General features: G+C 37.1%; 3 protein-coding genes across 3 annotated transcripts; 2 read left to right on the forward strand and 1 right to left on the reverse strand.

The window, feature by feature from the left end:
* Positions 1-15,406: 15,406 nt before the first annotated feature.
* Positions 15,407-18,680, forward strand: LOC113276189 (serine/threonine-protein kinase STY13-like). Its single transcript, XM_026525762.1, has 6 exons — positions 15,407-16,024; positions 16,394-16,526; positions 16,642-16,837; positions 17,545-17,669; positions 17,755-17,913; positions 18,076-18,680. The coding sequence occupies exons 1-6, from the start codon at positions 15,897-15,899 to the stop codon at positions 18,385-18,387; spliced, it is 1,053 nt and encodes a 350-aa protein (XP_026381547.1). The 5' UTR covers positions 15,407-15,896; the 3' UTR covers positions 18,388-18,680.
* A 1,852-nt stretch (positions 18,681-20,532) lies between these two features.
* On the reverse strand, positions 20,533-23,504 carry LOC113276190 (BTB/POZ domain-containing protein At1g67900-like). The gene is made up of 4 exons (XM_026525763.1): positions 22,908-23,504; positions 22,734-22,803; positions 21,386-22,648; positions 20,533-21,147 (listed from the first exon to the last, which is right to left on the reverse strand). The coding sequence occupies exons 1-4, from the start codon at positions 22,964-22,966 to the stop codon at positions 20,659-20,661; spliced, it is 1,881 nt and encodes a 626-aa protein (XP_026381548.1). The 5' UTR covers positions 22,967-23,504; the 3' UTR covers positions 20,533-20,658.
* A 1,737-nt stretch (positions 23,505-25,241) lies between these two features.
* Positions 25,242-26,227, forward strand: LOC113274105 (protein ETHYLENE INSENSITIVE 3-like). Its single transcript, XM_026523600.1, has 2 exons — positions 25,242-25,262; positions 25,820-26,227. The coding sequence occupies exon 2, from the start codon at positions 25,844-25,846 to the stop codon at positions 26,210-26,212; it is 369 nt and encodes a 122-aa protein (XP_026379385.1). The 5' UTR covers positions 25,242-25,262; positions 25,820-25,843; the 3' UTR covers positions 26,213-26,227.
* The last annotated feature ends 1,082 nt before the right edge of the window (positions 26,228-27,309 follow it).

Genomic DNA, 27,309 nt, shown 5'->3' on the forward strand with positions numbered 1-27,309 from the left:
TCTTTGAGGAGAACAACATGGTTATGTTCATGTTTACCCAAGGCTTCCAGGAACCGAGAAATATGTTCCCGAGCATTGCATGTTCCGTCATACAAAGTGAAGGTTGGAGAGGTATAACATTTTGGAAGAGGAATCATTTGCGTAGCAGCAGGGTACGGAGGTTGGTGACGATGGACATGTGATGTCTTTTCTTTTCCACGGTTCTCCAAGAGACGTTCCAAATCTTCCCGAGTAATAAAATTCGATGATTCCTTTGTTGATGGATCGTCTGCAGCTTTGCGGACTTCGCTGTCATCCACTGTATGAATTGGAACTACTCCGGGATCAGCATCTGAGGATGTTTCTTTTTCTTTTACCTTTTCTTGAGTCTTCTCTGACATCTTGTCAGTGAGAATTTTGAGATAATTTCACAGCTCCTTCTGTATTGTAGCCATGTCAGTCTGATTCTTTGCAAGAGTCTCTTGCACCTTCATGAGATCAGCTATGGTAGGTGGGTTTTCTCTGATTTCCTCATGAAAACGACCAAACAGGGGAAGTGCTCCAGTATCGGTCTGATGAGGAGTAACGCCACCGAAATTGTTGGAAGCAGGAATTGTTTCTGGAATATCATCATTAGTGTCGTTGCTAGTGTTAGCAACATTTGTGTTAGGATCTGCGATCGTGCGTGACCTAAGATCAACAATCTTGTGAAAGCTTGAGATTGCAACCGAGAGATTAATATCCCACTGTGGTCGCCAATCTTTAGATGAGGAAAAACGATTTGCTGGTTTTTACGGAATTTAGGAGACTACCGTGTGAAGACTTCTTGAACCGAGCGAACTGTTGAACCTCACACAGATGCACTGTAAGAAGGGAGTGCTTTAAGTTCGAGAGATCAATCTGTAAGAATCCGGACTAAACCAAGAATAATGGCCGTTCCAGAGTCAATTCGGTCACAAGAGAGGATGGGTTGATCTGTATGAGGGAAGCTGAGAAATGTGTAGGATCAATGGTGATCTGAGATTGTAGGTGTGTTGTGAATCCAGCGTAAGAAAGTTCTTAATGATTGAATTTAATCAGTTGAGAGTGATTACTCGGACGATGAGTTCGTGTAGACGAAAGATTGTCTGTCTGAACTTGCCGAGAAATTCTTGTTTAGACGAATGTTCGAGTATTCGAATCTTGTCCTTTTAATCAGGATTCAGAGACATCTTATAATGCCGGAGTTGAAAACACCATGATCCCATGAAGTGTGACAGTTGATGGAATCAGAGAGTGGGGAAGTGGGAAATCATGTCAAAACCAGTTGCTCATCGTACGGAGACTTGGTTAATTTTCCACCCACTACTTTGCTGACTCTTCCAACTGATTGCACGACTTGCTCACATTCTCATCTTATGTATGAACACACGTGTCATAGACCGCAAGACCAAAACCCTAGTTAATATCCCCCCATGTGACACGATTGATGTCTCGTGATTGTGGAGTCAGTTGCTGACTTTATGGGACGATGAGTCCTTGTATTTGCTGAGTTGAACATAATTTGCAAATGTTCTGAGACTCATGAATTAAATGTCTGCTGAGATGAGGTATTATTATGTTGATAACCTAAGACGAGCAAGTTTTGCTGAATATTGATAGTTGAACCAATATTATTTAATCTGAGCAAATATTGCTGGCTTGAGCAAATATTGCTAGTTTGAGCAAGTATTACCGGTTTGAGCAAATATTGCTCGTTTGATGAATTGTTGGCAGCAGGACCAAATAAAATATTAATTTAAGATACTGACTGCTGGGTCGAGTATAATAAATAAAAATGTTGATCGTAGGATCAGCATAAAATTATCAGCCTTTGAATCTGCTCAAAATTATGTTTTTGCAGAGCTCTGGATTCAAAACCCTAATTTTAATGAATTAACGATTTATTGAAAATCAGCGAAGCAAGGACCACAGGGACCGGCTGCAGGGGACGATGAGTCGACCATGTAACGCCTAGATGCTCGAATGAGCAAAATACCAAAGTCTCTTGAAGACCAGTTGGTGAAAGAATGATTAAATGCTGGTTTAATCATTTATTAAAATAATGCTCATGTGAGCGATAAATAATAAAACCTAACTGTGAAAAGATGAGGGACCGACCAAGAGGTCATGGGACCGGCTCTTGGTGGCCATGGTACCAATTGATGGTCGTTTGAGCAAACCCTCGATTGTTTGAAAATAGTTTGAACCTAATATGAGCAATTGAGTAAATTAGGTTAAAGTCATTAAAACGTGGGACCGGCCATTTGCAAGCCTTAGGGTCACCCTTGGTCGGTCAAGGGGATGTGCCCGTGTCACAATGGTGTTCGTGTCTCAGTCCTGGGAGTTTCGATATTTTCTGGTGCGCGTTTGAGCAATATTTTGAGAAAATATGCAGGATTCATGATTTTGCTGAAACTAGGAAAAATACATGAGATGATGAAAAATAATAGATAAAACAAGGAATTAAAAAGTGTGGGACCGGCCACGGACAGGGCATGGCCAGCCGGATGACGAGCACGGTCTCACACATTTTCCCAGTTTTATGTAATTTTATGTATTTTCTCTGAATTGAGGGAAATTCCATGAAACTAGAGAGTTTTATGAAATTAGGGAACTTCCATGAGATGAGAGAAATAAAATAATAATAAAATAGGGAATGATGGAGTGTGGTACCGACAATGGCCAAGGCATGGCCGGCCGGCCAATAGACACGGTCCAGGGCATTCTTCCCAATTTTATGTAATTTTCATGATTTTAGGGAATTTTCATAAAATCAAAGAGATTTGTTGAAACCAAAGCATTTTGTTGAAATCAGGGAGTTTTCATGGAATGAGGAAAACAAAAAAAGTAATAATAATAAAATAAGGGGCGTGTGGGACCGGCTAGGGCATGACCGGCCGGCTAGAGCCCGGTCCCACGGTTTCCTTTTTATAATAACTTTCATGGGTTCGGGGAAAATTCATGAAATCAAGGAATTTTCATGGTTTTATGGAAATAATAAAATAATGAGAAACCGTGAGGTGTGGGACCGGCCACGGCTAGGGCATAGCCGGCCGACTGTTGCTCGGTCCCGTGACACCTTTCCCTAATTTTATTATTTTCTTTAACATAAAGAAATATCATGAGATTAGAGAATTTCCTTGAAACGAATGAGATTTGCTCGAATGAGATAATTTTCATGAGATCAGGGAAAAATAATAAAATATGATAAAAATATAAAATTGGGCGTGGGACTGGTCATGGCATGACTGGCCGGCTAGTGAGCCCAGTCCCCTGGCGCCTTTGCTAATATTTTGTTATTATTATTTTTCCTTCCTATTTTGCATAGGTTCATCGTTTATTCGTATTTTTGAAATGCTTGTTTGCGCATTCAAATGTTGGTCTGTGCATTATTGCTAAGTACACTTGCACCATTTTAGTCAGGGCTTATTCGATGCTCAGATGCCTGCACGTTGAATATTTATTACTAACCCATGGAATTCTGCTGGGAAAACCATAAAATGAAGTAACGAAACATTCGAAGAATCGTAGAAAATAGTTGAATATTCGGCTACGATTAGAGATAATTAATTGATGGCTCTATACTAGCAGGGCTTCTTACCTAGGAGCATTAATTATCTGAGAGTTGAGCCATATGAACTTGCTGGAGTGTCATATTTCTTCTACATAGTCATGGAAAATTTGGTTGCATCCTGAAGACGTTGTTGCTCTATACTAGCAGGCACGCTGTCTAGGAGCCGTCCAATCTTTCGATTCTATATAGAAATAATTACTGAAATTGCTCAGTATTCATGAGATGTGTCGTGGCCTTAGCTGGGAGATTATATATTTACATATACTCTGAGAGAAAGCCTTCTCAGTCAGAGATTTTATTGCATGAGCTTTCACGCTTTATTGAGAGACATGAGTCTCAATACTCATCCGATTGCCGGATCCGGAGTATGTATAATTATGGTTTTATGATTTTTCCCTTGGCGAAAATCTACCATCTACACTTGTTGTGACAACCAAGTTAGTCAAGCATTTGATCTCTGACAGCTGCTAACTTTGAAGAATCTTTGAGGGGAATGCATGCAATTGGATGCGGACATGTTGCTAATTACATCAGGACTATTCCAAAGGAGAAATGAGCAAATGCATTTTTCCCTGTATGCAGATATAGTGCTCACTCTTCAACTATTTCCGAGTCCTTCAACAACTGGATTCTTGAATTCAAAAATTTGCCTGCTTTTGCTCTTCTCGATGCGATACGGTGAGTTTGATGTTTAGTGTTTCATTCATTTTTTTTATGATGTGTACATCTTCCCTTTTTGGTTTTGCTTGATGTGTACATACAGTATACATGTGTTTATCTGTGATTCTGCAACTGTGTGTACATTGTTGTACACATGGATTTCCTTAATGTGTACACAAGTTTTATTCGTATTCCTTCTAGATCATTTTTTTGATTTTATGTTTTGTATTTTTATTATTTTAGTTTGAAGGTTATGAGGAAGAATTCTGAGAGAAGGATCGAAGGTCTAGAAAATTTCAACACTAGGCTCACTCCCATATATGAGGCTTTACTAAAGGAAAACATTGACATTGGTCGTACTTGGACTGTTACCGTGTCCATGGAAAGATTGTATGAATTTGCGTCTCCCATTTCCCATTCTATAGATCTATTGCAGAAAACTTGTATGTGTCACAGGTGGCGAGTTAATGGTTTTCCTTGTGCACATGCTTGTGCTGCCATTCAAGCTATGAGGGAGGTCATCTATTCATTTGTTGATCCATACTTCACCACTGAATGGTACAAGTTGACATACCAGGAGATCATCTTGCCGATCCCCAATTATGACAAGCCGCAGACTTATGATCCTATTGATAGGGTTATTGCTCCTATTCTTGTTCCTCCACCTGGTAGACGAAGAACACAGCGTATCAAGAATGCTTGGGAGAAGCAAAAGAGTCATATGATGTGCACAAAGTGCTTCACCCTTGGTCACCATAATAGAGCTACCTGCCACATTGTTTGATTCATCATACTATGTTTGATTTGTTTAAAAGATTCTACGTTTTTGGTTTTTATTTTTGGTACAAAAGTAATGTCTTTTTTTTTTTAATTTTCTAGGTGGATAATTAGTGTCAGGACATGTGTACCATTATGTACACCTTCCTGTGCACTTCAGTTTTTCTTACCTGTCTTTTTCATGTGCATCATTATGTACACCTTGCTGACAATGGATGATACTAGTTTATTTTGTTTAGTAATATTTTCTATGTTTTCAGTGTATGTGTTATTAGTTTCATTAGTTTTGGTAATGCTTGTTCAGTTCTATGTTCAGTGTTTCAATTTTATGTTTTTTTGTGTTCTGCAGGCCTGGATAAGTATAAAAACCTGTAAGTACATGTGTACCATTATGTACACCTTCCTGTACCATGATTTGTGATAATTTTATGCTCTGTCAGTAATTATGCACAATCATGTACACCTTAATATTTCATAACCTGTCACATACACCTTAGTGCTGACACAAGTCTACTTTCAAAACATCAATATTGAAACTAATAAAATGATTAATTCAAGGTCTTCATAGTAGTGATAAGTGTTAAAATGAAATTTGAAAACATAAATTTTAAAAGTTGTTTGAAGATAAAAAAATGTTTAGAAGCAATTCAGAAAGTGATCTTGTATATGAAGCTTAAAAACTCCTCTGCCTCTTTAATGGTTGCATTCCTTTACTCATGCGCCACTCCTTGTGTTGTTCTTCCTTTGAAACATCCCATATTTTCTCATAACATCCTACTTTTTTCAGCATCTTTGCCACCAGTTTTGATCTCATTTGTTGACAAATGTCTTCGGCCTTTTACTGATCTCTTTCAATAGTCTTTCTTTTCTTCAGACATCGTTTCATAAAGTAACAACTGTATAGGAGGCAGTCCGGGTTGATTCCTTATACTCATAAAGAAACTTGACCTATAAGGTTTGTTTGTATCTACGAAAATCAACCAAGAAGAATAATACATACATTATACTCAAAAGTACAAAAAAAATCATATCATTGTATAACAAATAGGACCATATCATACATGTGTATAGATGTGTACACTCCTACAGAGAACTAACTAAACAACATTTATTGACACACAACATGCCATAAATAAATATTGGTGTACACAACAGGCCAAACAAACGTGAAATAGCATGTCGGTGCAAAGATGTGTACACTGGTACCACAAGTGATGGGATAACAGTTTCAAAACACACACAACAGTCCAAATATAGGCGAAATAGCATGAGGGTGCAAATATGTGTACACTGGTACCACAAGTGACGGGACAATAGCTTCAAAACACACACAAAAGGCCAAATATAGGGGAAATAGCATGAGGGTGCACTGATATGTACACTGGTACCACAAGATATGGGATAAAATGGTTCAAAACACACACAACAGGCCAAATATAGCCGAAATATCATGAGGGTGCAGCGATATGTACACTGGTATCACAAGAGATGGGATAAAACAGTTCAAAACACACACCAACATGCCAAATAAACGTGAAATAGCATGAGGGTGCACTGATATGTACACTGGTGCCACAAGAGATGGGATAAAATGGTTCAAAACACACACAACATGCCAAATATAAGAGAAATATCATGAGGGTGCACTGATGTGTACACTGGTGCCACAAGATATGGGATAAAACGGTTCAAAACACACACAACAGGACAAATATAGGGGAAATAGCATGAGGGTGCACTGATGTGTAAACTGGTGCCACAAGATATGGGATAAAATGGTTCAAAACACACACAACAGGCCAAATATAGGGCAAATAGCATGAGGGTGCACTGATGTGTACACTGGTGCCACAAGAGATGGGATAAAACGGTTCAAAACACACACAACATGCCAAATATAGGGGAATTAGCATGAGGGTGCACTGATATGTACACTGGTACCACAAGATATGGGATAAAATGGTTCAAAACATATATAACTGAAAATCAAATCCTGCAACAGCAGGGTGGTGGTGTACAGATCTGTACAGAACAACAACAAACCTCATAAAAAATGCTTAAAAACATACATGACTGAAAATCAAATTCTGCAACAGCAGGGTGGTGCTGTACAGATCTGTACTCACCCAGAACAAATCTCAAAAATAAACAAATGTTGAGATTGATTGTTACCTTTGCCTGTTTTGATAGATTTCTTCTTAGCTTGTGATGTTTTTGAAGTTTCTGGTACTGAAATTGATGTTGAAGTTTTTGAAGGCTTTGATTTCTTCTTAGATGGTGATGTTTTTGAAGTTTCTGGTACTGAAATTGATGCTGAAACTTCTAATGCTCTCTTAGATTTCTTCTTTTGAATCTCTTCTACTGCAACCGATGGAGTTGGGGATGAAATTTATGTTGAATCTATTGCTGACTTTGATCTCGTTCTTGGTGATGTTGATTTTTGCATTTCTTCTACCGCAACTGATGTTGAATCTACCACTATTGGTGGTGGTATTGTCTTTCAAGCTAATCGTTTTCCTTTTCCTTTCACCATGATGTTACTGAAATCATCTAGGTTTTTGATAAGTAAGATTTGGTGTTGGTTTTGGTTAAATGTTTTGATGATTAGAAGAGATTTCTAGGGTTCGTCTTCAAAATGGGTTTTGTTTTTGATCTTTTGATTATTTTTTTCTGCTTTTCAGTCTGCAAAAGGAAAATTGATTAATTGTTTTGTTCGTTATGCCGCAGTTTCTTTAATCCAAAATTTCAGTTTCTCTAAGCCGACGTGTCGCAACCACGTTTAAGGTGTCAGTTACTAAACTGTTTCTATTCGCTGCACGTTTGGGTTATTAAACGAGTGCGAAGGATAGCAGCGTCTTTATACAATTATTGGATTAAACTGTACCTAGTCAAACATGTATGGACTAGAGCGTTTCTTTTTAGCCGATTTTGGACTAAACCATTTTTTTCTATTTATGGGGTAATAAGAAAAAGGCTGATTTTATGGATCAAGAAAAATTTGGACTAACTCGTCCAGTTTTGGACTAAATTATTTTTGTCGGGGAAAATTTGGACTAATGAGTACTGGGCTTAGAAGGCGTGGATTAGACTGTCTAAAGCCCAACTAATATGAGACTAAACGTCAATTTCTACTTTCCAAAGCTAGGCCAGGGTCTATTTTGGAACCCTGATTTTTGGCATACCAAAATCTTTCAAGGAATACCACATGAAGACAAAAAAGGTTGTGAAATAGCAAAATCAGATTACCCCTTAACCCAATTTTTTTTAATGGCAAATCTGCCCTTTACGATTAGTGTTAGTAATATTGATTAGTGATTAAATATTTTGTTTAGTGATTAAGATAATTTTCAGAATTATAAAAGGTTGTTTAGATGATTTTTTTGATCATGGTTCGGCGAAACATGTTGAGGTTCGGCTCACATCTATGAGTCGAATCTACCAATTGATGAACGGTTCTGCTCACATTTATGAGCCGAACAACATCCTGAATAGCCCAGAAAAATAATAATTACTGGTTCGGCTTATATTTCGAAAATCGTATGAGCCGAACATCAATTTGTTATTTTTTGGGTTAAAATATTGTTATTGGTTCGGCACATATTGAGAATATCGTAATAGCCGAACCTCATAAATCTGCTAGGTTCGACACATATTATGATTATCGAATATGCCGAACCCCTATACATCTCTATCTGTGACTAGGTTCGGCTTGAAATTTCATGAAATTTTAAGCCGAATTGTTCATATACACTTACAGGAAGCTTTTGTGATGAACAATTCGTCTAAAAATGCAACTCAATTTTGAGCCGAACCCAACACTGTAACCGTCATTTAATCGATGAAAAACAACAAATAGGAGATTGAGTTTGTAAAACTTACTTTCTTATCCTTATTTCCGAAGTTGGAGATGCAGTTGGTTCAGTTTCTGGTTCAATTGGTGGTTGATTTTCAGTTTCTACACCTTCATCTTCAATTGGTTCTTCTTCTTCAATTGATGGATTAGAAGACGATTTGGTTTGCCTAATCCCTAGTTTTCCTTGTACGAGTCATTATGTGGTTGAGTTTACTCGACGATCAAATTTTTACGAATCGACAATTAATCACGATGATGATTTTTTTTTTCGCAGGAGGGGGAAGAGTTCGGCTAGAGGAGGAAGAAGAAGAAGAGATGTGAAGGGAAACTGATTTTGATTAGAAAACTGATTTTAAATTTTTATATTAAGAGTATATAGGTAATTGAACTACCCCATAAGGTATCCCTTATAAGATCACCCAAGACGAGACTATTGTTATGTATGCCTAAAGATTTTGGTATGCCAAAATCAGGATTCCTATTTTGGGGCTGCAGAAGTCTCCCGATTTTTCTAAATTGATTTTTCTCCGATTTTAATACAGTACTTTGTTTTGGTGTAGGGTTTCGAGCTTTTGGGCAGCGTATTGTCGACCAATCGTACTACATGTACGTAAGCCAGTAGCCTTTTTCTCGATCAAAGCATCAACGTGGGGCCCGCGCACGACATGTTGCTTACGGCACAGTATCATATGGGTCTTTATATTAAACAAATAAACCAACCAACCAACCCTCATTACAGAAGAAGAATCACCGGTAGTCCTCTTTGAAGTGTGCATCTTGATTGTGCATTTTCGCCCGCAACTACGGTTGAGCATTTTATCCGTAATCCGCGAATTTAACTGGGATCAATCGTATTTCTGCGGATCCGGACCGTTCGCTAATGGGTTGGACACATATGAGATTTCCGAAATCCAACGGATAATAGATTGGGTCCGGATGCAACCTTGAAAATTCGTTGGACATCCATATCCGCTAGATTAAACGCATTTACATAGTTTCTAGAAAATATATAGATAGTTTTGTAATTTTTAGGGTGTTTGCTTGGAGTGTTGTCCATGACACTTCTATATTTACATACATGTATAAAATGTGTAGGTTCTATAAGAAGTCATATATATATAATTTATTTTTTCATTATAAATTTTAACTTAAAAAAATCCATTGGATTATCCGTACCCAATCCGTTCATCCGTGCATCCATTAGATGCATATCCGTTGGATGTTGGATTGGATGCGGATGCTAAATTTGAAATCCGTAGTGAATTGGATTGGATGCGGATGAGGTAAAAACCGGTATGGTGCTCACCCCTACCAGCAACCAGGGAGAATATGGGCTTGCTCAACGGTCATGGATTATCTCCATGACATGTTGTGGGAGAAATGCTTTGGGAAAGATTTTGGGGTATAAAAATATTTCACAAAATTGGTCGATTAAACCAATAACGATAATTTCTGGGTGAAAAAGACATGTAAAATTTGATATTGTTTAAATGGACGAGAATGTAAAAATAACCAGGATGTAAACAGTTTCATCCTACCCATTTTCAAATATTTTTTCTTATTTTTAATTTATATCAGGATGCATCCAGTTTCACCATCGCTATTTTTTAAGTTTAAGCCAGGATGAATCCAGATTCATTCTTGCTATTTTTTTGGTGTCCATTTCACCCATACTAATTTTTACTCGTCCATTACAACCATGTTTTAAAAATATTAGGAAAATTGACCCAATTTCTCTAAAAAATTTGTGTAACAAGTTCAAGACTAGATGTGCAGCCTTTGAGCATTACGACAGACTCAAAACTAACTTAATATTTCTTCCATTTTTGAGAAAGAGATACTATCATTTTTACATTTTGCTCTAAAAATATGTCAGTTTCCAAAAATGATAATACCCCTTTTCCAAAACCGGAGGGCGTACGATTTTCATGTAGGTTGGAAACTAGGGAGACTAGTTTTATTTTGTGGCTGCTCTTTGGGATGAGAACTGTGCCGGGTAAACTAAAACACAGATGCGAGGTTATGCGATTTGGAAACTCAAGCGCGTCTGTATATGATAATTGGGACGACCGATCGGAGGGCCCGAAGGAAGGAAGTCCCTTTTATGACCATTTTTTTGTAAAATATAGATTAACACAAACGTTCAATTTGATAAAAAGATTGGAAATTTGGTGGTAGTCTTTGGCACATGAAAAGCCTAAAATGTCCTCCTCTTTTAGTCCAATTATTATAACCCCTTGTACATCCTATTTTTTTAGGGGTATAATTGGCAACCGAACTTTAATATAACATATCTAAAAATCCGTGTCTTAGAATTTCACAAATTTTATGTCATTGGAAAGGATTTTAAAAATTCTACACAACGAGTACAAACAACAATATAAAATTCAATGTTTTTATGACTTTTAAAATTTAATGCATAACCATTATGCAAAGCACCACAAAGAATACATAGCACATGGGGTAAATTGATGCAAACCACCACAAAAGATGCATAAAAAATGGGAAAATTTATGTAAACTAGCATAAATTAGATGCATATCAATTTTAGCTTTATAACACCATTGCGCATAACGGTGTTTCGTTTTTCTTCGGTCGGCCTTCCCCATCGTGATAGCGGTGATCTAGTGGTAGACAAAATGGTTGTATGGGCAGGTTGAGAATCCATCGATAATTAAAAACAAAAATTACATTTTTACATTAAATTTTCTTTAAAAAGACTGTAAAGTGAGATTAGTTTCACTGATTTTGTGGATATGGAAGGTAGGGGTGTAAATAATACCCGAAAATACTCGGCCTGCCTGTATCCGCCCGAGCCCGCCTGTACCCGAAGTAGCCCAAAGCCTGTTATGGCCCGTCATGGACCACCCGGCCCGGTCTGGATTAATTTATTGGGCGGTCTCGGGCTTTGCGATTAATTATGATGCCCGACCTGATACCCGGCCTGAAAGCCTTCTATGTGCCATTAATCATTTAATATCCTCTTAAAAGACTTAAAAGTTACAATTTTATAATTGTCAATTTTGTGTCAAGAAAAATAAAATATATAATTGCTTTTTTACTTATAATTAACCTTTTCAAAACATTAATGGTAATATATTTTCCTATTAGAAAGTTTATTGTACTCTAATTAATTATTTATTATAGGCTAAAATTAAATATTTGTCAGTGTAATTTAAATATAAAATAATACTATCACTTATCATATGCGATGTTGGAAAGGAAAGGATATTGTATTTAATACCGTTCATTTGAAAATTTAAACTTAAAAAAAAAAAATCAAAATAGTGGCCTATCCGGCCCGATCTGGCCTGCCCGTGTAAAAAGCGGGCTTTGGGCGGTCTTTGGGTAGCAAATTATCTACTTGTGCCCGGCCTGTCCGGCCTGAATTTGTTTACGGGCTCACAAATATTAAGCCTGGCCTGCCCGGCCTGTCTTAGTTTTTGGGTCGGGCGGCCCGGCCTGCCCTAATTTACACCCCTAATGGAAGGGATCTTGCATGTGTGTATGATGCTTCCTCACTCTTTCTTAACCTCATCCTCTTTCTTACTAAACAGTTTAATGTATGACTCATTCCAAATTTAGTTCATTTGTTTAGTTGCAATTACCATGAAGTTGATGATGATAAGATCCAAAGTTGCGTTGTTTAAGATGTAAATTACCACATTGCCACTGCTCTTTTGAAAACATAACTCGTGAAAGTCATGTAAAAGTTACACATGAAATGAAAATCTTAACTCGTGAAATTCATGTAAAAGTAAAACCATCTAAAAAGAATTTTACAGGGATAAAACCATTAACCATCAACCCTTTCCCTAGTAGGAGCACCTTTTATTATCATGATCTGCTTTTTGAGACGGTAGATGGTGATCGGTGAAAACCACTTGTTTAATAACCGCAATAAAAAGTCCGTCATTATTCCGTCTCTAAACGTCGGTCTTTAAATGAGGTACCACTTGTTTTTTTTCTTTGCCTCGGATAATGCACAACACAATCCGGTAAGATCATATGTCCTCTATAACACCTTGGATTAATATAGCCTCCTTGATCTCTATTTTCACACTCATTGCATAACTCAATTGCGTATGTTACTGCTGGTTTATGGAAGACACTTTTTATTCTAATTTGTGTCCTCTATCCAACTATCAAATGATGATCACCGAAGTGAAGTACTTGGTGATTGCATAGAAAACTATATATTGGATTCTTCGTATATGGAAAACATTTTAGGTGTGTTGTTGATTTAGCTCAAAATCGTAAGATTTCCCCCAAAATTGTTGATCAGAGAAGTTAAAGAGTAGGCAATGGCATAGAGAAAACGAAACTGGGAGCTTGTCCACGCATTGGTTTTTCATTGGGTCGTCCCCATGTTAAGGGTCAGTTTCCATGTGCCTTTCTTTCTAATCTACTACTACTGCGTATTTTTTTTTTGGCCCCTTTCTCTCTCACACTCTCTCGTTCTCTCTCTATTTCTTCTGATTACTCTCTCTCTATCTCTGTATTTGACAGAAGTACTTGAATTTGTTCCTTCGTTATTGGTTACAACAGACTGATTAAATTAGAAGCCTATTACTCGGGCTTCGCATTCTAATAAAGGGGCTTCACTAGAATTCCTAATGACCAGTTAGTTATAGCTAAGGGGACATCAAGGAGATATCAAATTATCTATGTTACCCTTCTATCAATTAACCTAACCAACAACAAAAAAGATAAAAAAAACTAATTCTATCGCTCCTGGTAATTCTTCTCCGGCGGTGAATGCTCCTCATAATTCCTCTCTAGCCGTGAATCGGTCTTAGCTTTTGTCCTCTTATTTTCAAACGATATAATTTGACAGCGATGTCAATAACCTAACCAACAACAAAAAAAGATGGACATGTTTCCACAATTTCAAATCCTATTTTCGAAACAAAATCCTTGTTTTTTTTTTGGGTTGAAATTTACAGATTTACTTTGACAAAAAAAAATTGTAGTGTCAATTACGGCTAGGAAACGAAGAAGTCCTAGCCATAACTGGTTTGAAGGTAGCTGGGTTGAAGATTTATTACGGCTAGAAAGTCCTGAATTTAAACCTAACCGTAATTTATCTGTGAATTAATCTTTTGCAACTGTTTTTTACGGCTGGATATACATCCAGAAAACTACCCGTGATTGATTTACGGTTGGGGTCGATTATGATGGAAACCTAGCCGTAACTGGATAAGTTTAGACAATTAAAAGTCGAATGAATGAAAAATTGATCTTATTGTAGCACGACGAAGAATCTAACTTAATGGCCAGAAAGATAAATATTAGGGAGGCTGAGCTTACATCTTTTCGTGGCTTGCATCCTAAGGAAAAAGCTTATATCATAAGAGAAATTAATTCTCAAAAGAATGGCTACCAAAACAAAGTAATAAGATGTCTTCAGTAAGAGGTTGAGTTACGAAGGAAAGAGGTTGTGATTGCCCGGAAAGGTGCACTTCCTTGCTATGCTTCCATCATTTCTATACGTCTCCCATAGACTTTACTCCTACATCTTTTTATGTCCGGCCGCTGTATCATGTAAGATACTAAAACTCAATCGTCCATTCCCTGCTGCATCTTTTTTTAGTCCGGCTGCATTAGTTTACAATTTTTTGTCTGCTAAGATTAAACATATCTCTAATCTCGTCACCACTGCCATCTATTACAACAGAAATCATTGATGACAACAACCAGCAACTTCTTTTTTCTTCCGTATATCACCATCATGATAATGGCAGCAATTAACATCATTTTTTATATTTCATCTCTCAAGCAACCCAAGTCTTCTATCGTCTTCAACATCCCAATGATGTCCCCTAAAGCCCGATATCTCTTCCACGAAAATAATAATCATCGATTCATGACTGTGATCAATCACCGCAGCTGCCCCCTCAACCCCATATTTCAAGATGTTATTAGATTCTTAAAAAACCCTCTCTCGTTGAAACTGCCCGTACAATCCATGTAATGCAGGTTAATGTACATGTGGAGGTCGATGAATCAATATCATGAACTCCAGAATAACATTGTTCAACAAGTTCGCGGCCTCATAAACAGAGGCTCTGTTACAGAGCAGACAAAGGAGAGTCAACCACTGAGCTGCACCGACAAGCAACCCGTCATCTTGAATCAGCCGTCTCCTCTTGGCACTCTAGCTTTTTCCGCCTCATAAAATACCAACGTGATTACATCCAGGCCCTTCACAGCTGGATCAAGTTCAACCTTACATAATCTTCAAACCAGTTACGGTTAGGAGTTCTTGTTTTCCTAGCCATATATAATAACAAGAGAAGACACCTACGACTGGGAAATTGATTTCGTTCCTAGCCGTAATCAAAATCATAATCTAGTTGATTCAAAACAATTAATTTAATCTAAATTTTTAATCAGTAATTTAAGCTAAATGAATTATCTAATCTAATTAAATAATTATCACTAATGAAACATGGATAGTTTAGCCATTATAAAAAATAGTTGGATATGGAGTTCTTAAATTTACTTTCTAGTGATTTTATTTTATCTTATGTGTGAAGCCCCTCCATTAGAATGTGAAGCCCCAATAATAGGCTTCTTAAATTAGCTTAATGCTTTCTTAAATTAGCTTAATGATTTCTCACTGAAACATTAACCCGGCCAAACCCACTACTTAAACATCTCCCACCAGAAAGAAAGAAAGAAAAAAAAAAAAACCCAATCTTGTTGTCTGGTGCTCTTGCTGAGTTTCAATGAAGATTTTGGTTTGATTGATTGGTTCATCTATCTTCTTGTTCTCTTTACTTTTCTATTTTAATGAATTACTGCTTATAAAGTTTAAACCTTTGCCTCCTCAACAATTACAATCAGTTGATGTATCTTTGAGATGTGGGTAGTGCTGTGTTGGGAAACCGAGTCATGTGAAGTAAATATAATGTGTTTTTCTATAATTCAACTTCTTATCTAAGTGGTGGTGAAAGATTATAACCATAAATGGTGATGGGTACAAGTGTTTCTTGGTAATTAGTTTTGCTCTCTCTAGAAGGAAAGAAGATGGATTCTGAAAACGGCTTCTACTCAGATGAGTTTCATTTAGACTCAAAATGGTTGATTGATCCAAAAAATCTGTTTGTTGGTCCAAGAATTGGAGAAGGTGGTCATGCTAAAGTTTATGAAGGAAAGTAAGTCTACAACAAGAATTCTCCTTTTCTTTTATCTCTTTGCTTTTGTGTTAATTGATAGGTTCTAATCTGTTGTTCTGCATTGAGATGACATTTTGAATCTGAAAATTTTGTTTTATTCTTTTATTTTTGTTAGTATATTTTTATTTTATATTGTCTTGAAATTTGCAACTAGACACAGAATACTCAAAGTTGTCCGACTTGATTTTGGTGGAAAAGGGGTTTTATTTCATTCCCAAACAAACCCATTTCTGCTGAATTGAAGCAGATTATTGTTGTCTGAAGTAATTGAGCTCAGATGCTGTTGTTAACACTTGTTTTGTGATAATGCTGCTATTGCCTTACACTTTTTATTTTGGTGCTATACAGATACAAAAATCAAAATGTTGCTATTAAAATTGTTCATAAAGGTGAAACGGAAGAGGAAATTGCAAAGAGAGAATCACGGTTTGCAAGAGAGGTTGCAATGTTATCTAGAGTGCAGCACAAAAACTTAGTAAAGGTTGTCAACTTATCAGATTTTCTCTTATATCTATCTCCTTGCGGTATGTAAGGGGCATGAATACTTTTCAATTTTGTAGATAACACCTGATAATTGCTATTGTGCATTTTGGCAGTTTATTGGGGCTTGTAAGGAGCCAGTAATGGTGGTAGTAACTGAACTTTTGGCCGGTGGTTCATTGCGTAAATACTTGATGAGCATGCGGCCCAAGTGCTTAGATACATGTGTAGCAGTCGGTTTTGCTCTCGACATTGCTCGCGCGATGGAGTGTTTGCATTCTCATGGGATCATTCATCGTGATCTAAAACCTGGTACTCAATAGCTTTCAAATTAGTTTTGTCTTTTTGATGTTTCGAAGTACCCCAATAACTAATCTGATGGATAGTTAATATTCAGATCAAAATAGGCAGGTTATTCTACTGACATGATGATCACCAAGCTTCTATATGTGATTGTTACATTATTATGTCAAAAAAGAGAAGTCCTAATATGTTCTCTGATTTGAGAATGTTGTAAAGTAGGAGTTCTTTCACGAGCTTCTGGTTGCAACTTGTGCCACACCCTTTGAGACTTGACTTTAACTTTGGTATCTTCTCAACAAACCTGTCATGAAGCTATACTTGATTTGAAATGCTATTCCATCAGTGTTAGAATATTTTTACTTTGTTCAGCTATTGATGTCAGATGTGGAGAACCTATGCCTTTGTGAAAGTTTTACATTTTAGCTCTTGTGGGTATCGCAAAGAATGCACCTCTTTACAGTTCAGTCATAAGTGATTTAAGAGGGCTCAATCAGCCAAAGGAATAAATCAAAGTTTCCTTCCATACATTTTATAAGATAGAGATGTTAAAAGCACAGAATTTAGAACAAAAGACACCTCTTGGATAAATAATCTTGTCGCACTTGAGAGCTATCCCGGAATATTTTCTGTGAACTTGTCTGATGTATCAACTAATGTTAGTGAACTATATTTATGTAACATGTTATGTAGGATTAAAAATTTGTTTCTTCTCCCAGATAACTTGATCTTGACAGCAGACCTCAAAACCGTGAAACTTGTCGATTTTGGTTTAGCTAGAGAAGAGACGGTAACAGAGATGATGACGGCTGAAACAGGGACATACCGTTGGATGGCTCCAGAGGTATTTCTATCTTGGTAATTTGCTTTTCTAGCTCTTCTCCAATGCGAGGAAAAAATAATAATCAACCAGCGCTTGTTCCACGCAGTTGTACAGCACTGTTACATTGAGGCAAGGTGAGAAGAAGCATTACAACCACAAGGTAGATGCGTATAGTTTTGCCATTGTATTGTGGGAACTATTGCATAACCGAGTCCCTTTTGAGGGCATGTCAAACCTACAAGCAGCCTATGCAGCTGCTTTTAAAGTAATAATATCTTTTCACTCTGACTCTTTATTATTTTTAAAGTAATAATATCTTTTCACTCTGACTCTTATTGTTTCCGAAGATTCAAAAGTCAAATTCTTCCTTGTATTCCAAAATTAATTCTATCATTTCTGCAACAAAACTTTTATGTCTTTGTTTCAGAATGTGAGACCCAGTGCAGAAAATCTACCTGAGGATTTGGCTTTAATTTTAACTTCATGCTGGAAAGAGGACCCAAATGCACGTCCTAATTTCAGCCAAATAGTACAGATGCTCCTTCACTATCTATCTACTGCTGCACCGGCAGGACCACCAGCGATCCCATCTCGCTTGTTTAGTTCCGAGAATAGGGTATTTACACCAGACTCTCCAGGAACTAGCTCGTTGATGGCCATCCGTGATGACGAAACCCCTAAGGCGAAGTTGGAAAACAAGTCTAAAGGATTCTTCTTCTGCTTTAATCAATGCTACTGATCTATATACCAAATGAGAAGATCAAGGTTTCTTATTGCCTTTGGAGGGTCCCAACTTGATACAAGGGAAAGCTCAATGAACTAGGCTATAATCCCAGGAAATACCAGTATAAAAACTAGATGTTTAATTAATCAGCTCTATCGGTCAGTTCAATTGCTGTGAAGAGGCTGTCTTGTAATATGGTACTACTACTGAAAAATATTACTTAGTTGTAAGATTCTAGTTAGCTCTAATATCATGAACTTGAATTCGGTTCTAACTTTCAATATGAATAAAACTTGTATGGTTATTCAGCTTTCCTGTGCACTTGGTAGTTTGCATTACCAACAATGCAGAGTTGTGTCTTTCATCCAAAATCAGCTTTAGAGACACCGGAGTTGCTTCCGTCTTTGCTAGCGTTCAAAGGCCAAAGAGAAGGACCCTATCATGTTTAATTTTATATACGAAGTACAAGCAAACCATTTTAATTCCAGCAGTGTTTTACAGTATGAAATCTGAGTCACTCAATTGATGATATAGATGATTATTAAGATGAGTACTGTACCACAAACAATAAGAAATTTGAAAGCTTACATCATTTTCCAAAGAAAAGAAATAAACAAAAGCGGCAATGTCCATAACTTGTTTATATGTTAAAATGGGAATTTTAACAAACCGCCACACTTTGGATATCCGGTTTAAGAACATGTCACCGTTTTTTTTCAAAATTTATTAATTGCCACAACCCTTAGCTTTTCCATCCGGACCCACGAATTTGATCATTTTTGGTTGACTTTGTCAAAAGAATATGTCTACTTTACATACTTACCCTTACAAGTTTATCCTTATCACGAAGGGAACAAAAGAAAAAGCCATCGCTCTCTCCTCTATGGCTTCTGCAGATCCGCTTCTTATTCTTTCTAACTATTCTGTTTCTATCTTCTTGTTTCATCTCTCCTTCTTTCAAATCTCGACCACAACAAAAATAACAAGTCATTTTCTCACTATTAGGGTCTGCAGATTGTGTTAAAATTGAAATTAGGGTTTGATTTTGGTCGGATTAATGGGTTTTTTGTTTTCTAATCATATCTGACTAATGGGTTTCCATCAGGATTTGAAATTGCTACTGAAAGTTTCCTTTCATTATTTTTCTTCTGAGTTTGAAATTGAAAGTAGGGTTTGATTTTCTCACTAATGGTTTCTTTTCAAACTCAGGCGAAAAGTAAATCAAAGACTTAGTTAAGGTTTCTGGATTTGAATAAAGGGAATTAGTTAGTGAACTGCATAAATGATGAAGGAGATGGAATTGTGGAGTTATGAATTGGTGAGGGTTCTATTTTGACCGAAGAGAATTTTGGGTTTGTGAGAAATTGATCACAAAATCGATCAATTGATAATGGGTTTTTACTGTTACGAGGAAGGGAGAAGGATTTATTGATTGAATCTCTGTTTGCAGTGAAAATATAGGGTTTCATGAGAAGAACTCAGGGAAGGATTTGGGATGACTATTTGGTGTTGATTGAAGCCGAACCGAGCTAGCAGTGAAGATTGGTTAATTGTAAGAGGTTAGAGTTTGGGTCTGAGGTAATTTTCTTCAATCAATTGAATTGAATTTCTGTTACTGTGATGAGTTATAGAGTTTAGGTAATTATTGTATTAATTTTGAATTGAAGAATTAAATGGATGATATTGTTGACCTTGATAATCTTAGGATGTCTGAGTTGATAGGAATTGATGTTGAGGCTATGTTAATGTGGAGAGCTGATGTGTTGAGCTGAGCTGAAGGTGATGGTTGCAGAGAAAGACAAACAGATATGAATGTTGTTGCCATAGGATTGAGTTGAATTAGAGATTGGAGAAGATGGAGTTGCAATGGTGAATCATACAAGATGAGATGGTACTAGTGGTTGTTGCTAAGGAAAGTGAGTTACAGCTGAATTTGCAAGTAGATGAGCAGCATCTGGAGGTAAATAAATTGCTTGGTTGGGTTGGTATTGGTGCATGAAAGCATTCAGTTTGTTTCGACTCGGTATCTAGTCACGAGTTAACTCTCTACTCAATCACTCGTTCCCAGTTAACTGATTTAAGGGCTTGAATGTCATTTTATATGGGCGATTTAATGACACGTATGCGCTAACGGCAGTTAACTGTTTTCTCAAAAAAAACTGGATGGAAAAAGTCAAGTGGCATTTAATAAATTCTGGAAAAAAAACAGTGGCACTTTTTTAAACATGAAATTGGAAGTGCGTCACTTTATTAAAATCCCCTGGAATTAAAGGACAGTCACTGTCTTCAAGTAATTCTATTCAAAGAGAGCAGCCTACTTAACATCTTCTTTGGCCGAGCAGGAATGGAGCGGAACGACTGGAAAGACTTGAGCTTGGAATTTGTATTCTTCACAACGTCGTCCATTTGGTCTTCGTCTTCTGTTAGTTTCATCCTAAGAGTTGAAATCTTTGAACTTGGTGAGGTAGGACCAGACATACTCCTCCACTCTTCCTCGGTGGGCTTAATGATGGTGATGTTTCTGATTGGTGGCAGAGGCTTCAATGAGTCCTCTTCCTGTGTCCCAAGAAGTACCTTGATATTGTTAGGCAGGTCAGTCACTGTGCCACCAACCATCGAAGCTCGTGCCTGTTCGATGAATAAAAGTTGTACCACCATTCTCAGTGGGAGTAGCTCGTTCTGTGAGGCGTGCATACAAGTTTCTGCAGAAAGCTTCTTGCAGTCTAGAATTCGGCACAGCTGCTTCCTTTCGCTCTTATTTAAATCTCTGTGTGACTGCAAGGTCAGATGCACAAAGAAGCTGATTACTACTACTGAGAGACTGGTTGTATAATCAACAATTCCTAACAACCAGATTACAACCATATATAAGTTGAAAGCGGATAAGGCTAAGATACTCCTAAATTCCTAATGCTGACTGCTTAAACGTCTTCAAAATTTTAAGCTGCATTTCATCAAACCAACTTAATAATAGAAATGAAACAATTAAGTAACCGAGGGGTAATAGACTTACCTTAAGGTAAGTGTCGATAGCTCTGTAAAGATCATCATGTTCAGGCCTTGAGAAATCAGGTATCGACTCTGCAAGTGCAATCACCTTCAGCAGAGGCAGATTTGGATCTGTAGCAATTTCCTGAAGATACCCATCGACAAGCTTTGCCACCCTCAGTTTTGAACTATGTGATGCTGAAGCAGACCTCCGGGTCTCCAAAAACTCGAAATTAAAGTTCTCTGCCGATCTTGACCTCCTCCTCAACTTTGCTTTAGCTCTTGGTGGACTTGTTGGAGGACTCTGTCCCTGTACCATGAATTGCTCCAATATGGTGATGATTATATCAACGTCATATTGTGTTCCATCGGCTGATAACGTTGGAATGAATAGATCGCTGACTTTTGCTTCCTCCAACTGGGTTCCGACTCTTCGTGCTAATTCCATTTTCGAAGAAATTGAAGTACTGAGGATGTTTCCAGCCTTTAAAAGCTTAAGTAAGAAACTACATGAAACAGAACCTTTCTCCGTTGGTAGTAAGCTTACTATAGCTTCTAAAAGGAATCGATATTTCACTGTTATCTCTCGGATGGATTCTGAATCATCCTCGCTCTTGATAATCCCTTCTTTGGATATATTTGGTAACCATCTGGAAACATAAATTTGCAGTGCTTTACCAACAAGATTTGCGGGCACATTTCCGCCAGATTTAATAGCTACAATCATTCTCCAATAGAGATCTATACCAAATTCTGCTATATCTTCAGCCCACCACCCTTGAGATGCAACAACCCCGCCGTTTCTCTGGCTCGCTACTCCATTACTTTCCATATCATCCTTACCCAACTTCGAGTAAGTGTATGACGACAAATTCGGTTTAACAGGAAACGATAAAACTCCCGTGGCAATTGCATCAATACATCGACTCGTTATCTCAAGATCCTCCGACCATGTAGGGAATAGTTTTGTGCTTTGTAAAGTCAAAAGTGAATCTTTCCATCCTCGAAGAATGCAAGCATTCAAAAAGGCCTCAAGTTTACTTATCAAATTACCCTTATCAACATCTTCCGTCATCTGGAGATACTCCGCCGCACATCGAACTGACACAATGTTGAGTGGACTAAGAGTTATACCGATACCATAACAGAACTTTGCACAGATCTCAAAAACATCGATCCCATAGGGAAAATCATCCAGTTCGATCACTAGTTCTTGAGAAGCTTTCAATGTAACCGAGCTTTCGGAACACAAGCGCTGTAAGTACAAGCATTTTGATAGCAGCGGAAACTGCTCCACAGATACACGAACGAATCAGTACTATGATGAAAATAAGAACACGTTCAGAAACATGAATATCTTGACATGATCTTACCTTATGAAGCAAAAATTTAGTTTCTTCGACAATAATTACGATGTCGGTGGAGACTTCAGTAGAGACAGACCTATATTTCCGTCCGAAAAAGGCGATAAATTAAAATTAATCTACACTAAACAGATTTTTCTTTCAGAAAATGAAAATGTATTAATCATTTCACACATTACTTACTTCACATCCCCTGTTGTATAAAAGGTATCAACCCTAGATCCAAGCTTCATAAACTTCATTTTAAGTTAATTTCTGCTCAAGAATTCCAAAAAACTATAAAGTTGCCGCCATCAGAACAACTTGTTCTGTTTTTTGGATTGAGTCAAGAAGTTTCTGATCTTTCTCGCAAAAAATTAACCAAATTTATATGTGTGACTATATAGTAATATAGTTAAAAGAGATTCTTTAGTTTTCCAATTTCCAGTGATCATCAGTCAGAGATGGATTATTTTAGTCAAGAAAACAATAATTTATGTGCGACATTGAATATTGATCAAATTATTAATATCATGGAAATGGAAGAATTAAAGAAGTGAAAGAAACAAATGTAAGTGGTGATTGTCCCTGTGGTTGTGATTAAGATATACGCCATTATATTGAATGGCGATCACTGCTTAAGATATAACCTTTGACTTCACCCATAATAACTTGAATACCCCTCTGTTTCCGATGTGTTTTTCTTTTTGAGCCTAGAGACGGTTTAAATTAAGCATCAACTTGACTGGTTTGCTGTAAATACACATGAATCTAGATTATGTTCTTCTCACTTCCATTGCAAACAAAGTTCAAAGCAAGAGTCTAAGACAACCAACCATACATATAATGTAAGGGCATTTTGGTAAGAACGAACATCTGAATGCACCAAGAGACAAGAAAATCTATTTACGCTGTACGGGTCCAAATCCAATGACAGCCACGGAGGGTATCTAACGACAACTGTCACTCAAGTGGGACAATGCCATTATCTCATGGGAGAATTTATAAAGTACCCCTATTTTATTGACCTCGTTTTTTTGTTATCCCTATTTTTTTAGAAATTTTTTAAAATGCCCCAACTGTTTAGTTTTCCATCATAATTAGTCAACACTAGTTTACTTTCTTTAAAGTTTACTTCCCTTTACTTGTTTTACGTTTACCTTCTACATCATTTTTTCAATTTGTCGAGCTCGGTTTAGGATCGTGTCATCATTTTCAGGTTCGTATCATCTCCCTGAAAGGGTTCATCATTCCCAAGTGTCTTGGGGTTTTTGGTTGGTGGAGAATCAATCTTCTACAATATTTTTCCGGTTAGTCGAACCCGGCATGGTCGTTACACCACTTTCAGGTTCGTCGATCCTAGTTCAGGATCGTTACACCTTCTTTCAGGATCGTCGAATCATTATCTTCTCTACCAAGGAGATGTAGTTCAGGGGTAAATAGGATTTTTAATAGGAAAGATAACTGCCACCTAGTACTTAACTGGATGGAATTTGTTTTTTGAATAAAACGGGGTATTTTAGAAAATTTGTAGAAACGGAGATATTTTTGAAGTGAGATTTCAAAATAGGGGTACTTTATAAAATATCCCTTATCTCATCTCTCAAACAAGCGGGACCCGTTTTCTTCTTACAATAGTATCCTCCAGTGTCAGTGGTGTGTGCATTCCGCACTGATGTTGGGTGATTTCTGAAAGCCTAAAACTAAAGAAATGTGTGAATATTCCTAGGTTGTAAGACAAAAGTTCCTCTTGTTTTACATGTTGATAAACATTGTGAATGCTTTTGAATCTTGCGTACGATTCCTCGTGTCATGCAGTAGTAATCATTTGTCATGAGACATGGATCAAACGAAGAAAATAATAAATCATTTGCCATGATCGTGATTAAAAGTTATGCCTTCCGAGTTAACCATGCTCTGCTAACGATGATACGACTTACGAGGAGGATATTATAACTACGTTACATCGTTTCGCGTCGAACTTCAAACTTCAATGGTGAACTTAACATATCTCGTTTATGAGAATATAAAACAGAAAATAGGCTATTTGTCCAAAAATGTATTTTTTCCGGTTCAGATGGATGGGCAAATTTACTATCCGGATTAAATGGACGGGAGATATTTTTAATGGAAATATACAAAATTACCTTTTAAGGTATCTTCTCAAGTGGTAACTGCCTAGAAAATATCGATCTCTCTCTCTTCAAAAGAAACCACCAACGTTATTCATCTTCTCACTACCAGCGACATCAACTTCCACTACCATCTCCTCACCATCAATACTACCAGAAATCATTTTCCTCCACCGTATCCTCACCATCAACACTACCAAAAATCATTTTCATCCACCACCAACACTACCAAAAGTTGGTTTCATCCACCGTCTCCTCACCATCAACACTGTCTGAAAATTGGTTTCATTCACTGTCTGCGAACACCATCAACACTACAACATGAGAGGTTTCTAGCATATTCTAAGAATTAGGGTTTCAATCGATCAGTTCAGTGTATAGGAAGAATTAGGGTTTCAATCTATCCACAGAATGTCTCCTAGAAATCGTAAGTTTTCAAACCCTAACTCTGTTTTGTTCTTATTTTCAGAATTGCATGATTAATTTGTTGAATTGGTTGTTTTATTTTCATTTCAGTGGATTAATTTGTTGAATTGGTTGTTTTATTTTCATTTCAATGGATGTGTGGATGTAACTGGATTTTATTCAATATAATTGGTTGATTTTATTTTTCATTTTCATCGTATGTTTTAGATCAAATTTGTTTGCATCTGGTTATATGATTTGTTCAATGTTATGAATGAAATTGGTTGAAGTGTATGTTATGGATGAAATTGTTCAATTCATATGGGTATATGAATTGTCTCAGCAGGTTTAAACTATGATGGAAATGGTTTCATCCAGGTTTAATCTGTAGTGTATATTGTTGCAGCAGATTAAAACTAGATGAAAACAGTTTCGTCCAGGTTTAATCTGCAGTGTACATGTATAACTGAGATGAAATTAGCATGTCGCCTGAAATTTGAACGAATTTGATACTGACCTATTTGTGGAGTCATGATGATGTTTGAAGATATGGCATTTGGTGGTAATCTTGTTTCTAAGGTTGTGGTGCTTACGGAGAGAGACATGTCGCCTGAAAATGAACCTGATGCGACTGTGAAAGACGACTTTTCTGATGAAGAAGTTGATGTGGACGAGCTTGAGAAAAGTATGTGGAGGGACCGTATGCTCTTGAAGAAACTGAAAGAACAGAACAAGGGGAAGGAAGATCGGGTGGTTGACACTGCAAAGCAACGCCAGTCCCAGGAGCATGCTCGAAGGAAAAAGATGTCGCGTGCTCAGGATGGGATCTTGAAATATATGTTGAAGATGATGGAAGTTTGTAAGGCTCAGGGGTTTGTTTATGGGATTATACCTGAAAAGGGGAAGCCTGTAAGTGGTGCATCCGACAACCTTCGTGCATGGTGGAAGGAGACCCTACTAGACTTTACCTGAGCAGGTGTAGCCCATAACTCTGAGTATATCTACTGACAAGCCTCATTGGGGGGCCTCATCTCCGACCCATGCATGGAGGGGATTACTTAGGATCTTCAAATGTTAAATCATTGAAAAATGTCTTGTGGAAGGTAGCTAATAAATTTTGTTGTTTACGACTTATCATGAACATCTTTCTTTAAGCATTATTTGTCTCGTGTAGTCGTTTAACTTTGTAGTAGTAGGCGTTATTCCAAGACTTACGTGCTCAGTACCTGAAAATGTAAACAGTAAGCCCAGGGAAAAGGGCTCCTATATATTTATACTTAAGTGATATAGGCAGTTAGCATATACCAATGAACTATTTCAGAGTTCTGATTTTGATTTTCCCATGAGTCATGCCAGTTGAGAGTTGAGACAGAGGATAAACTTGACCTAGATTCCTGGTTAGGATGTGAGACTATACCTCGCGGTCATTACATAGTAGCTAGGTTATGCATATATCATCTCTGAAATTTTATGTTTCTTTTCTAAACATGACCCATAGTTGAGATCCCTGAAGCAGAACCTCTAGCATAAATTGTCGAAGATAAAATTTTCAAAGCAGAACCTCCAGCAGTTGTTAATGAACTTGGATCGATTGAGAAAAACGTGAAGTTTACATATAAAGGAGTATAAAGAATTTTGGTCCGGAATTTATAACAACTGAGGATGAGCATGCAGATAAAAAGGAAAAAGGGAGATAAGTTGAAGAAGTTAACGAAGAATAACAAGTTGTGGAAAAATTACTTGAGTGATGGAAAAAGAGAAACTGAAGAAAAGTTAATAAAGGAGTACTATGTATCTGAAAACTTAAGGTACGTATACTGATCGCAGTCGCATGCGTCAAAATAATTTCACTTTCTTACTTAACTAAAATAAATGAAGTATGTGATAAGAAAGAGTTCATTTCCACAGAGAGGAAATTGTTGTTATGCAATTTTCAGATTCTAAAGTAATCAAGGGGAGATTTTGTTTATCAATGCAATAAAAATAAATTGAAAGCAATAAAATATGAAAATAATCAATCAGAGGAAGATATTGGTCACGGGATAATATCATTCACAAACATGTATTTT

The sequence above is a fragment of the Papaver somniferum genome, chromosome 4 (assembly GCF_003573695.1).
Source record: "Papaver somniferum cultivar HN1 chromosome 4, ASM357369v1, whole genome shotgun sequence".
In the NCBI taxonomy this organism is placed as follows: Eukaryota; Viridiplantae; Streptophyta; class Magnoliopsida; order Ranunculales; family Papaveraceae; genus Papaver; species Papaver somniferum.